We start from the raw sequence: 14,975 nt of genomic DNA, 5'->3' as shown, positions 1-14,975 counted from the left end.
ATACATATCTATAACTCACAATACAAAGGTGATAGAAATATATAAACAAGATCATTATACTTGGCAGATCATAACATTTTCACAGATACCTTACATGGCATATCTGGTCAGATTTCTTGCAATTTTATAGTATTGGTATCAACAATATCATAAGCGTCTCCCATATTTCATACAGTGTCACAGGGACCAAAACTCTTGCACAGCATCTTGCCCTGGCAGAGAGCAGGGAGCAAAATACAACTTCCAAGCTCTTATGTACCTCAAAGTTCTATTGCTCTCATTAACTTTTTCAAAAGAGAAGATGATGCACTTGCACATCAGTTTGCTTCTGCTCCCCAAAGGAATTTAGTGAAAAATCCATGTGAATGTTCTGTCTTTATTTGCTCAAAGGAACAGAGCTGCCACTGATGTGGGAGACTCCACTAAAGACCTCCTGGGTTTTGTGGGCTGGGTGCACAACTCTTTTTTCTTTCCATTAACATATTCCTTCCCTCAAATCCCCATGGCTTTTTTCCCCTTGTTCTTTAGAATTATCTAATCGCTCCTCCTTCATGGAAATCTCTCTTCTCTGGCACCATTTTGCTGCATTCTGACCCATATTGGGGCATTTCTTATACAGTTGAGATCCAACTATATCCTGGGGTTGGTGCAGACCCTTTTGGTTAATTGCTGATCTCCTTTGCATCTTAGTTTTCATGAGTACAAAATACTCTAACACATATTCTTCAAAATGGGGTACAGATCAGCCCTCCAGATAAACAACTCCGTGTTACAGTGCTGTTTTTGTCATCTCCACTGCAGTTGGAGAACGCTGGCTGTGGCTTGATCCAGACAACACATAGGTAATGTCTTTAGGTTGGGGTCAGCTGCCAGCAGTGTTGTAGAACTTATATTTATAACACAGATGCACAGTTTAGGTGTGATGTTAGACCCTAGGATGCAACTTGCTATGACCAAGAGCATTTTCAGGTCCTACAAAAAGAGTACAGCTTTTGTGCCAGAGACCTTGCTCCATTTACCAAGTCTGTGTCACCATCAGGTTAGAAAGCAGAGCATTTTGAGACCACCCGTTACAAAGCTGCTGTAAGTAACTTGTTGGTAAAAATGTTGGAAACTCCCCTAGAGCTTTGGCTATGCTAGGCTCTCACTGGTAGGAGTCATTTTGTAAATTTCTCTAGTGCAGCTAAGACTTTTTAGTATAAGGAATGAAGAATCCATGTCCAAGGCAGCTTTCTTGATGATTCCAACATGCACAGCATTTTTTGAAGAGAAAAGAAAGACAGGAATAGAAGAAACTAAACTACTCCAGGTTACCAGAGGAGAGCATTATTAGGAGAACGTTCTTCCTCTTTGTTTTGTGCAGCGTTTCCATTCTGCCAGTATTAATCAGATCACCAGCCACTGGAATATCAGATGTCCATGAAGTGATGCTCATATTCACGGCAGGACGGTCCTCCTTGTTTTTCAGTAACACTTTAATTTCCTCTTTGGCCTTCATCCAGTTGCAAAACCTGGGCCCTTGTTTCCATGCTTGATAGCAGATTCTGGCTTTGCAAGCTTTTACATCACCCTCAAGTTAATTTTAGAACTTTGGTTGCCATGGTTGCAGCTAAGTATTTTTTAATTCTCTACTTGTTTGCTGAGTTTGCTGCTCTGCCCTTTTTTCTTTAAACATGTAAATTGGGATGCAAGGAGTGCGTTGAACAATTATCCAACCTTGTCTAAGATAAAAAGGAGGGCATGTGAGAGGTGAGACTCTTGAACTTCAATCTGATGAGTCAACATCTGCTCATTCAGTACTACCCAGCAGCTGCAGAAACTGTCACAAGCTCTCTTCTTGTATTGCACAGTCAGGGCAAGAGGGTTTTAAATTTTACATAGGTAAAATGCTAGCACAGAATACTGGACTGGGTAAAGAGCTTCTATTCTCTCCCTCCTGATCCCCTCCTCTTTTTAAGCACAAGAGGGCACGAATCCCTGTTCTGACATCCACTTTGCTGGAAATATAAGTGAGGGGAAAGCATACTGCACAGACCTGCAGTTAAACTCTTAGGGCACCTTCTGACCTGAATTAGACCTTCTTAAAGAAAAACAATATAGTGACATTATGATACCACACTGACCAGACCGGTTTGTACTTTAAAAACAAAAACCTGAATACAGAAATTGAAATAGGCCACACCAGAGTAACGAGCCATTTGACGGTCCAATCCACGTGTGATTTGTTTTAATGGAACATGAAACCATACAAAGATGAGAAATTTGGGAGGTTGGGCCCTTAATCCTTAAATGAAGCGTGTAAGCGCTAGTACCGTACAAATAATAAATAATGTGCTAACAGTCTGCATGTCTGTGTTTGAATTTCGTCTGTTTGAATTTCGTCTCCTGTAACCTTCCGAGGCTGCAGCCCCACTTTTGAATGGTTTGGAATTTAAATGTGTTGCTACAGTAGTGTCTTTGTTGGAGATGGACCGTGACTTGTGTTCATTAAGGCTACAGATGTCGGCTCAGATTTCATGTTTCAAAAGCTTTCTCCCTGATGAAGTGTGAAAAAAGCCAAGCTCGAGCAGAGGCTTGTGAAAGATAGAATAATAGCCCTTCGTCCCAGTGTCTGACAGGCTTAATGCCGTTAGTCTCAGATCTTTTTTAAAACTTTGAGAGAGCAAATTTGTTCCCAGTCAATAAAATAGTCCTCTGAGCGCAACTCGTAACGTTTTCCTGATCAGCCTTTTCCTAAATTGTTTACGAAGTTTCTTACACTCAGAAGCTTCTAGTTTGCACATTTAGCAATTCCCGGGTAATAAGGTTTAATAGGCATTAGTGGCATTGATTAACTGTTTATACATCATGCTATCAGAATACATAGATCTTGTTAACAAAAAAATATGAATCTGATTTAAATCAGTCTGCCCTCTCTCTTTTTCTGTCAAATACAAGAAACAGCAGAGCAGACATTGCTTTGTAAACCTACCTGGGTAGTACATGTCTGTCCTTTTCCACTGGAAAAGATGACTGCATTACCAAGAAACTTAGTTCAGCGACTTCTGCAGTGTGTAAACATTTACTGCAAGTTATTAGAACAGAACTAAAGAGTCATATATTTTTCTAAACCACTATCGTGCATCCAGCCAAGATGCTGCCAGGGTCCTTATTTCCGCCCCTCTGCCTATCACATTGTGCTCTGTATGTATGCTCCTACAAATTCACAAAGCAGAAGCTGCTGGCCCATGCCACTGTTCTGGATATGGAAGTTGTGTGATAACAGAACGGGACATGTATGGGAAGCAGCATTGCACCTACAGTCTCTCACTGGAAAGCTTTCTCCTCAAATTAAAGGCTTTGGTAAGAAAACATGGTGATTAAATTAAAAAACAAACAAGTGAGTTAGGTGCATCCTTTCTGAGAGGAGAGCATGCAGGGCTTCCTCTTATTGAAAGATCTCCTGGGTAAAGAATTCTAGATGGAGAGTGTGACGTTGCACCCCATAAGGCTTTATGGAAATATGCTTATGAATGTATATATGACATAACTGGAATATGTTTAATGCTACATATGCCATGTAACATATCTCTGTAAAGGTTATGATCTACTGAATCTGTTCCTCCTATTTGTATGCATGTATCATTTTTGTATTCGAAGTTATGAATATTGGCTGTGTACTTGCTTGATTTTAAGTAGCCTTGTAAAGCATTTGGTCAGCTTCTTGAGAAAAGAATGGGCAAGTTAAGTGCCCAGTCAAGAAACATTTAATGGACAATGGATCTTGGAAGGCTCCAATCCACATAAGAAGTCTATTTGAGGACGTTCAAGGTAGCATGTGAACAATATAAGTTCTGAGTCATGCATGGACATGCGATTTGCCCATGTGACTCCAAAATTCCATCTTGTAGCTGGGATTCTACGCAGGGGGAGGGAGGGTGTCCACCCACAAGAGAAAGTCTATTTAAACCCCTGGGAGACCCTCCATTTTGTCTTCAGCTGGCTCAAGAGAGAGCCTCTTCACTCCAAAGGATACCTGAAAGAAACTGGAACAAAGGACAGTAACCACGGGGGGTGTGAGTGATTGCTGGACCCAGACTAGAAGGAGACTAGTCTGTAAAAGGAAGCTTACTGGAACACCTCTGAGGGTGAGGTATTATCTGTATTCAGTTTTCTTACTGTATTAGGCATAGGCTTGCGTGTTTTGTTTTATTTTGCTTGGTAACTCACTTTGTTCTGTCTATTACTACTTGGAACCACTTAAATTCTACTTTTTGTTTTTAATAAAATCAGTTTTTACTTATTAATTAATTTTTTTACTTATTAATTAACAGAGTATGTATTAATACCTGGGAGGGGGAGCAAACAGCTGTGCATATCTCTCTATCAGTGTTACAGAGGGCGAACAATTTATGAGTTTATAGGGTAAAACGGATTTATTTGGGGTTTGGACCCCATTGGGAGTTGGGCATCTGAGTGTTAAAGACAGGAACACTTCTTAAGCTGCTTTCAGTTAAGCTTGCAGTTTGTGGGATGTGGTTCAGACCGGGGTCTGTGTTTGTGGCCGGCAAGCGTGTCTGGCACAACCAGGCAGGGTTCTGGAGTCCCAAGCTGGCAGGGAAGGCAGGGGGAGAAGTAGTCTTGGCACATCAGTTGGCAGCCCCAAGGGGGTTTCTGTGATCCAACCCGTCACAGAGAGATCTGTCATAAGTCTCTCCAGAAATACTTTTGAAATATATATATAGCGATAGCATTTTTTCTTCTGCAAATGTTTTTTGACAAAAGAAGTAGTAAAACCTCATCAGAAATATTATATGATCCATCTTAGTAGGAAGAAAACATGCTATAATATCTTCCATAGCACAGCTATGGAAAGGTCTTTTTTTAATTTTATTTTTTTAAAGAGGTATAGTCTTCCTCTCTGGCGAATTGTTCTGAAAATTGACCTTTAAGGGATGCTTATTGTTTCTAATCTTTGTTTGAACTGGAAGCTTTGCCTTTTCAAAGAGTGCAAACCAAACAGTACTGACATGGCAGGATCACGTGATAGGACTCCCTCATCTTTTGCATACTGGATTTATCAACTTGGCATGCTACAGCCATACATCAGGAAGATTAGATTTAAGATTATTCTGTTTAAATAGCACTGAAATGGAGAAAGAACACCAGTAAGTTTCCATTGTGTTAGGTCTTCTCAAGCTAACAGAAAAAAGTTAAACTATTGACTCTGTACAATCTTGGGACCCCCTATTGTCCACCACAGGATAGAAGAGAAGGGCCTCTTGACAGTAGCTGTTGCTTTTCAGACTGAACCCTGATCCCCACAAGTGGAGTAGGCAGTAAGTAGTGCGTACCTGTTCCTGCAAAGGGAGAAAGTTTCTGAAGTTTACTGCAAGATTTTTTGGAGGGGAGACAGGGAGGGATGCCTTTCTCTGAAGCATCAGGCATTGGCCAGTGCTCAAGACAGGCTAAATAAACCAGATCTGGTATGTATAGCTCTTAGATTACTGTGGTTGTAGCAGCTTTCACGGAAGTACAATGAACTGGATGGGAACACAGGAAAATTAATCATGATTAATCGCACTTATAACAATAGAATACCAATGGAAATTTATTAAATATTTTTTGATGTTTTTCAATATTGATTTCAGTTACAACACAGAATACAAAGTGCGCAGCGTGCACTAAATATTATTTTTATTACAAATACTTGCACTGTAAAAAGATTAAAGAAATAGTATCTTTCAATTCACCTCATACAAGTACTGAAATGCAATCTCTTTATCGCGAAAGTGTAACTTACAAATGCAGATTTTTCTTGGTTACATAACTGCACTCAAAAACAAAACAGCGTAAAACTTTAGAGCCTACAAGTCCACTCAGTCCTTCTTCTGCCAATTGCTAAGACAAACAAGTTTGTTTACATTGACAGGCAATACTGCTGCCTGCTTCTTATTTATAATATCACCTGAAAGTGAGAACAGGCGTTCGCATGGCACTTTTGTAGCCGGTGTTGCAAGGTATTTACATGCCAGATATGCTAAATTAAGAACACTTTCACAGCAGATTTGACAAAACGCAAAGAAGGTACCGATGTGAGAGTTCTAAAAATAGGTACAGCACTCGACCCAAGGTTTAAGAATCTGAAGTGCTGTCCAAAATCTGAGAGGGACGAGGTGTGGAGAATGCTTTCAGAAGTCTTAAAAGAGCAACACTCTGATGCAGAAACTACAGAACCCAAACCACCAAAAAAGAAAATCAGCCTTCTGCTGGTGGCATCTGACTCAGATGATGAAATGAACATGCGTCAGTCCGCACTGCTTTGGATCGTTATCAAGCAGAACCCATCATTAGCATGGAAGCCTGTCCTCTGGAATGGTGGTTGAAGCATGAAGGGACATATGAATCTTCAGCGCATCTGGCACATAAATATCTTGCAATGCCAGCTACAAGAGTGCCATGCAAACGCCTGTTCTCACTTTCAGATGATACTGTAAACAAGAAGCAGACATCATCTCCTTCAAATTGTAACCAACCTTGTTTGTCTGAGTGATTGGCTGACCAAGAAGTAGGACTGAGTGGACTTGTAGGCTCTAAAGTTTTGCATTGTTTTATTTTTGAATGCAGTTTATTTTGTACATCATAATTCCACATTTGTAAGTTCAACTTTCATGATAAAGAGATTGCAGTACAGTACTTGTATGAGGTGAATTGAAAAACACATTTTTGTTTTGTTTTTTTACAGTGTGAATATTTGTAATAAAAATAAATATAAAGTGAGCACTGTACACTTGGTATTCTGTGTTGTAATTGAAATTAATATATTTGAAAATGTAGAAAACATTCAAAAATATTTAAAATAAATGGTATTCTATTGTTGTTTAACAGTGCGATTAATCGCAATTAATATTTTTAAAACTATTAGCATGTCTCCTCTCTGTTGTCCATGCCCCCCTCTCCTTCCCCCCCCCCCCCCCCCGGGTCTTCTCTTCTCCAGACTAAACAAACCCAGTTTTTTCAATCTTTCCTCATAGGCCATGTTTCCTAGATCTTTATTTTTGTTACTCTTCTCTGGACTTCCTCCAATTTGTCCACATCTTTCCTGAAATATGGTGTCCAGAACTGGACACAGTACTCCAGTTGAGGCCTAATCAGCACAGAGTAGAGGAGAAGAATTACTTACTGTGTCTTGCTTACAACATTCCTGTTAATACATCCCAGAATGACGTTTGCTTTTTTGCAACAGAGTTACACTGTTCACTCATATTTAGCTTGTGATCCACTATGACCCCCCCAGATCCCTTTCCGCAGTACTCCTTCCTAGGAAGTCATTTCCCATTTTGTATATGTGCAGCTGATTGTTCATGTTAGTTTAAAGTTTATGTATCCATTTAGGCTGCCTCTGCTTGCAGAGAAGTTGACATATAATGCACTGCACCCATTTTTCTCCTTTTATTAAAGATATTGGACTACCCTGCTTCAAAGCAATCCCCTGGTAACTAATTAGTCTCAATTCTGCACTGATGTTCTCTTCTCACCCAACTTCCACAAATGGCCAATTGAGCTGAATGAAATTTGAGTGGTAAACAGTAACAAAAACACTGGGACCTCGTAATGTATGTAGCTTCCTCACACATAGACACCACAAGATAATAGTATTTGGCCTTCAATCTGGGATTATAGTTTCCTTAAATCTGTTGCAAATAAAATATAAATATTTGGGACATAAAAATCATCTGGATTATCCATGATCTAGAAATAAGCACAAAAACCAGATAGATGTAATTATCTTTATTCACCTGAAAACTAAAGAAGAATGACAGTGTTGACTGACAGAGGAAGACCAAGTTAGAGTTGAGGCATGTTAACTGATTATCACTGTTCTCCCCACTCTGGCCCATCCTTATGTAATGTGACATGAACTCAGCCATTCAGTGAATTCTGGAGCGGATTACAGAAAAAGCATCAGTATGTGATGAGCTGTAAACACATGTACTAATGCAGGTAAATTCCTTTGCTCCTTCTTTCTGCTTTGCTTGACTTGCTTTGAGATTCTTCACACGTACGATCTCGAGTTCATTTTACTGAAGTGAACCAAGAACAAACATTGGTTGGTAATTTGAGGTTTTTAAAGCTTCCAGTCCAGCACATTTGTGTGGAGAGGCATAGAGTGTAGAGCATAGAGTGTCTAAGGGCCACAACATTGGCAGCATTAGTAAAGATGTTCATTGAAGTCTGACAATGAATATCATGGAAACTTGGAATGATACCATGGTAGGACTTGGATTGTTATTGGCCCACAGCAGAATTTTTTGGTTTGTGGTAATAATGATCTTGTCAATGAACCAGATTTATTTGCTTCAAGAAGAATAGTTCTTCAGATTCAGATAATGGCAGGAAATTATGTTCCCTCGTCTCAGGCATTCTCTTTGTTTGGAAGAAAAAAAAAGAATCCATTAACCCTGAGATATTTGAAAGTAAAGAATGGAACATTTTAAATTCCATTCCCTGAGTAATGGGAAATAATTTTAAACGTTGCTGTCAAGTGTGTGTTGTGCATTTATCATCAAAGTGAATTACCAATATGAAATTTGAAACACCAAGAGAAATAGGCCAAATATCCTGAGGCTGAGATCCAAGGAGAGCTTTCCTGAGATGTCATAAAGCGCTTCAAATCTTTGTGAAATTGTATATATGTCTTTGGTTTGGTTTGTTTCACTGCTAGCGCAATCATAACTGGCAAAGTTTGGAACACTAGGTGGCCAGCAGTTTTGCTAGTGTAGGCAGATAAATGGAACAAGAATTGTCTGTCAGCATTTGCTATCCTGATGCTCTATAGTCAGGAATGCGGGGGTTGGATGGATGGCTTTTCTGAGGTAGAGGGATGTTTTTGTCTTGTACTTCAGTGGCATTTAATTATTGCTGTATAAAGAGAGTCGTCCTCTAAAAGACGACAGTCTTAACTCTTCAAAAAATATTACTGAAAGGCAGCGTGTTCCTGTGGCTAGGACACTTGTTTCCATTCCTGCCTCTGCTGCTGACCTTGGACAAGTCACTTCACTTCTTTGAGCCTCTGTTTCCTTCCCAACTGTGTTTATTTGGATTGTAAGATCTTCAGAACAGGGATGGTCTCTTAGGATGCATTTCTATAGTGCCCAGAACAATGGGGCCCCAAGCAAGACTGGTGCCTCTAGGCACTACTATAATACAAATAACAATAGTGTTTAGGGTGACCATACGTCCCATTTTGGCTGGGACAGTCCCTTTTTTAAACCCTGTCACGGCTGTCCCGACTTCTTTGGCAGAAGTGGCCATTTGTCCCGTTTTGCTCTTGCCAACTTGATCAGGGACAGAGAATCTGGTTACTATTTGTAAAGCACCACGTAAACTTACAGTGCTGTGGAAGAAGAACAGGAGTACTTGTGGCACCTTAGAGACTAACAAATTTATTTGAGCATAAGCTTTCGTGGGCTACAGCCCACTTCATCGGATGCATGTGCTTCATACAGTGCTATGGAAGGTTGTTGTTTATTTAACATTAATAATAGGCCTTTTCCATCTCTAATCTGTCTGATTCAGTTCACACTTTTTGCTGAATACACTTTCAAAGTACTGTACCTACATGTCCGCACACAGTCCTCACCTTAACCCTGAAAAATCTGCTGTATTGGTTAGGTGCAGGTGTGGAGTTGATAACAAAAGCATGTGCACTGTAACAAAGTGAATGATTCCAAGGCAGTCTCCGATGTATAGTGTATTTCCTCTTTCCAGTTGGTTTGCTATCTCCTTCTAGTGCATGAGCACATCTGTGCATCCGAGGAGGTCTGAGTGATTCTGTCAGCCAATATCTGTTTTGTGCATGCATGTTTTCAATAAGCTAGTTTTCCACAGTTCTAAGGAAGGAAGAAAATTCATTTGGAAGCCAGTCAGGCAGCATATCAAATGGTACATTAGCAGAAAATGCAGCTGATGACAAGCACCAAATTCTTCGCTGAGAAAAATCTCAAGCTTTCCCCCTTCTTTTGTGTGTCTTGCAGAAACTGGCAGTGGCCAAGATTATGTGACCTCAGAGAACCAACTGCTATATTATCCCAGCATCACCTATGCTATAATTGGCAGCTCAGTTATCTTTGTGCTGGTGGTGGCCTTCCTCGCCTTGGTTTTGCACCACCAACGAAAACGCAACAACCTCATGACCCTGCCTGTGCATCGGCTGCAGCACCCTGTCCTCCTGTCCCGGCTGGTGGTCCTTGATCATCCACACCATTGCAGCGTCACCTACAATGTCAACAATGGAGTTCAGTACATGTCCAACCAGACCTGCCACAGGCCACTGGATCTGGATTCTCCACCATCCTATTCAGAGGCTGTGTTAGACCAAAGGTATGTATGGGAATTAAGTCTCCCCAAAGTTATGCTAACAGTTGCAATTCCTAGACTCTGTGGGTCACCATGCTTCCTGTGTGTTCTCATCGTAGCATTTATGCTCATTGTTTTATTTGTCAGGGTACAAATATTCCCTGTATTCTAATACTATAATTGTACTATACTATAATGACCTATAATTAGGTTTGGAAGGATTAAATTATATTGGTAAATATCGTTTTCACCGTACACCCACACACTGACAAAAATTATCGAAATATACAGATAGGCAAAGTGAAAATATGCTTCTAGAGAACTTATTAGAGTTTGATTTAAGTATATTTACTTTGTATATTTTCACCTGTGATGCTGCCCATTTGTTTTTTAATGGTTAAAAACTTCAACTCTTTGAATCTCATTGTCTGCTGTCATTAAATAATTGTCTGACCCCTCCATTGTCTGACCCCCCCCCCATAATTTCCTGCAACTGTGAAAATTTAAATAGAAATTTAAAAAAATACTTAAATAAACATTGATATTATCCATCAAAATTATTTTAAAATCAAATTCTGCCAAGCCTACCTGTAACTATTGATTGTTCACTTACGTGGGAACAAATTCAGCCAGCCTCTTTTGTGTACACAGGAAAAAGGTTCCCCCTCCCAGCTTCATCTTAACGTGCAGAATTAATAGTCCAGAAGTCTCTCTGCACCCAGTGGCATGAAAGAGATTTAAGGATTCAAGGGGCATCACCTGAGTACACTTCTCTTTTGAGGTCACTTCTGCTCTTCACACAAGTAATCAGTACCCCCTGGCTCTTTGGGGTTCTACAGGGTTGACTGCAATATGGAAGAAAACTATCACTTCAGCAGTGTTACTTCATGCCAATCTGGGAGCAAAATATGAAAACCCTGAGATTGCTCCATAGTAAATATCAGATGCTCATAGTTTAAATACACAGGGCCAGCTCCTGTAGCACTCCCAATGAGTCTCCCTTGATTAAGGGCTGCAGGATTTGTCCAAAGATCAATTGTCATCTTAGCCAAAATGAAATCTAAAAAATTGTATCTCACAAGGTCTTCAGTGCTAGAGGCATTAAGTGTAATAACCCAGATACATGGCACTACTCTGCTTCCAAAGGTATTAGACGAATAAGACTTATGCACTTATTTAGAAATTCAAAAAAACAATATATATATATACGTGACGGGTTCGGTCACAGCGATCCCATTGGGACTGTCACCTGATGTGCTGAACTTACCTCTCAGCCCGTTTTCCCTGCCAGCTTGGGACTTCCAAGAAACCTGTCTTGTTGAGCCAGACACACTAGCCTGCTGCAACACAGACCCAGGGTCCGGGCCACACCCCCAAAGCTGCAGGCTTTAAGGGAAAACAGCTCTGCAGGTTACCTGACCCCAGACACCCAGCCCCCAGTGGAATCCAAACTCCAAATAAATCTGTTTTACTCTGGATAAAGCCTATAAAGGGTAAACTCATAAATTGTCCGCCCTCTATAACACTAATAGAGAGATATGCACAGCTGTTTGCTCTCCCTTGTATTAATCACTTACTCTGGGTTCATTAATAAACAAAAGTGATTGTATTAAGTATAAAAAGTAGGATTTAAGTGGTTTCAAGTAATAACAGACAGAACAAAGTAAGTCACCAAGCAAAATAAAGCAAAAACATGCAAGTCAAAGCCTAATACATTAAGAAACTGATTACAGATAATAGCTCGCCCTCAGAGATATTCCAATAAGCTTCTTTCACAGACTAGACTCCTTCCTAGTCTGGGCTCAATTCTTTCCCCTGGTACAGACCTTGTTAGTTCCAGCAGACATCTTAGGTGGTAAACAGGAGCTTTCTCATGACTCTGTCCTGTTCCACCCCTTTTTATAGCCTTGGCACAAGGTGGGAATCTTTTGTGTCTCTGGGTCCCCACCCCTCCTAAATGGAAAAGTCCCAGATTTAAGATGGATTCCAGCATCATGTGACATGGTCACATGTCACTGTAAGACCTCAGCCTCCATTTTTCGTGGGCTGGCCCACACCTACACAGGAAGGGTTGCAAGTAAACAGAGCCATTTACAGTTCATTGATTCTGAAGCACCCTTAATGGCTTCCACTTAATATGTTTACATCAGTAATACAAGTTGATATCTTATTCTCCTAACTTCAGATGTAGAAATAATACATGCAAACAAATAGGATGAACACACTCAGTAGATTATAAGCTTTGTAATGACTCCCTACAAGAGACCTTTTGAATAAAGCATATTCCAGTTACATCATATTCACATTCATAAGCATATTTTTATAAAGCATATGGCATGCAACGTCACAATATATATCTGTGAACCCCCCAAAAACATGTGAATTTGAGTATGCTGTTTCTTTCCAACAAGCCCGTAGCCCTTTCTGAATAGTACTTTTTGCCTATTTTTTCCATAGTAACACCATTGACTTTATTTGTAGAGAGTCATATACACAGCCCCAGATTTTTCACCTCTGTTTGTAAATTTATAAATGAATTCGGTGCCTGTAAATGATGTCCAGCTGAAAGCTCTAGAGCAGGGGCGGGCAAACTTTTTGGTCTGAGGGCCGCATCGGGTTTCAGAAATTGTATGGAGTACTGGTTAGGGGAGGGGGTCGTGGCCCGGGTTCCCTGTTCCCTGACTGCCCTCCCGGGACCCCTGCCCCATCCACCCCCCCTCCTCCGCTCCCTGTCCCCTGACTGCCCCCGGAACCCCCGCCCCTGGCTTGCCCCCACGGCCCCATCCAACCCCTCCTCTCATTCCTGACAGCCCCACCGGGACCCGGGACCCTGTTCAACCCCTGTTCCCCGCCCTCTGACCGCCCCGCCCCCTATCCACACCCCCGCCCCCTGACCACCACCCTAAACTCCCCTGCCCTCTATCCAACCCCCCCGCTTCCTGCCCCCTTACTGCGCTGCCTGGAGCACCGGTGGCTGGCCCGGCTGGAGCCAGCCATGCCGTCGCCACCGTGCAGCACAGAACACCGGGTCAAGCCGGGCTGTGCAGCTGTGCTGCCCCAGGAGCTCGCAGCCCCGCCACCCAGAGCATTGCGCCGGCAGCAGGGCGAGCTGAGCTGCAGGGGAGGGTGAACAGCAGGAGAGGGGCTAGGGGCGATCATCCCGGGCTAGGAGCTCAAGGGCCAGGCAAGAGGGTCCCACGGGCCGGATGTGGCTCGTGGCCCGTAGTTTGCCCACCTCTGCTCTAGATCCTGAAGTCATCTGTTTATGAATAGAACAGATATGGCAGTGCAGGCGTTCCCACACTGCCTTTCCAATGTTCCTCAACAATGCCTTTCGGGTCTAGGGAATAATTCAGTGTTCATGCTCCTTCATGTCTCTCTGCTGACACTGGCAGCAGTGTTTGCTGTTGTGGTGGTAACTTGTAGTGGTGACACCTTTCTACTGGAAATTGGACTCCGCCCAACTATCTGAACAGCTGTCCAGATTTTCATCACCATTAACCTGGGCTGATAACTACCAGCAACCCTAGTCTAAAATGTATATATCTCCCTTTATTCTGAAGTATCCCTAAACACTCTCTTAAACTGTAATTGTTATACAGGAACTTTTCACCCCATTGCTGAGTTGAAGCCATCTTTGGGGTGAACCAGGGCAGCTGTTTAACAGTGCACAGTATTTAACATTTTAGGGCAGGAAGTGATTACCCTGTGAAAAGTGAAACAATAGAGAAAATTTAGGGAGGCAGAATGTAACTACCCCATTGGAACTTGACCAGGACACAAGTTTAACATCCCTGCTGTTGGTGGTGCATAGGCCTTGGGCTAGCCCCTCTGCACAGGGATGAATTTCCACATGTTTGCAAAGCACTTTGAGATCCTCAGATGTTGCTATAGAACTGTTGTTGTTTTATCTCATGTCGGGATGGAAACTCGTAACCTGTTAGAACACAATTCTGGAGCTCGTTATACTTCCCCCGTACCATTGTCTTCAGTAACCTTGTTACTCTCTTGTATTTGCAGCAGACCCCCTTGGTTTGATCTTCCTCCACCCCCTTACTGCTCAGAGTCTGAATCCCCCAGTCAGACAGATCTCCCTCCTTACCGATCTCGGACAGGAAGCTTGGTGAGCACAGACACTCCAATGGCAGGAAGCCCCTTGAGCACAGGCAGCAGTCGGACAAGAGGTGTCAGTAACAGTATGGACCATCACAGAATGCTTTGTGAGAGAACACCTGAGCAAAATGACTCTCTGATCAGTCCTGTTGCTGAAAGAGAAATGTGACCGGGGAATTGAAAAGGGTATATGGGTTAGTCTGCTGTGGCTTGTTACCATCAGAGATGGGCCTGAGCTGTGATGTTCAGAATGGGATTTGATTTGAATCCAAATCCCAACTTCCCCAAGTTTTACAGGTGCTCTGTTTTGGTGTTTGGGCTCATCATAGGCAAAGACCAGAGCCATGAGCTGAAGATCCAGGTTCACATCTGAACTGCCCAGAGTTGATAGAGGAAGGGTTAAGTCTGGGATTCAAGTTCAGATCTGTTGAATACTTAAGACTTTGTGATTTAATGTATTTCAGGGTGTACTTTACTGTATATGTATATATATATGTGCATGTGTAATATCTATAGGTATTCCA

At 41.8% G+C, this 14,975-nt stretch overlaps 1 protein-coding gene across 1 annotated transcript in view; it reads left to right on the top strand.

Moving 5' to 3' along the window:
• The window catches only part of LDLRAD3 (low density lipoprotein receptor class A domain containing 3), a 171,426-nt gene extending 156,806 nt beyond the window's left edge, over positions 1 to 14,620 (top strand). Inside the window, exons 5-6 of the mRNA XM_065403980.1 lie at positions 10,017 to 10,362; positions 14,359 to 14,620. Of these exons, the coding sequence (XP_065260052.1) occupies positions 10,017 to 10,362; positions 14,359 to 14,620 (608 nt within the window). The remainder of the gene's footprint in view (positions 1 to 10,016; positions 10,363 to 14,358) is intronic.
• Positions 14,621 to 14,975: the final 355 nt, after the last annotated feature.

This window comes from Emys orbicularis, chromosome 4 (genome assembly GCF_028017835.1).
Source record: "Emys orbicularis isolate rEmyOrb1 chromosome 4, rEmyOrb1.hap1, whole genome shotgun sequence".
In the NCBI taxonomy this organism is placed as follows: domain Eukaryota; kingdom Metazoa; phylum Chordata; order Testudines; family Emydidae; genus Emys; species Emys orbicularis.
Note: the sequence above shows the minus strand (reverse complement) of the source record. Positions and strands in the feature narration are given on the sequence as shown.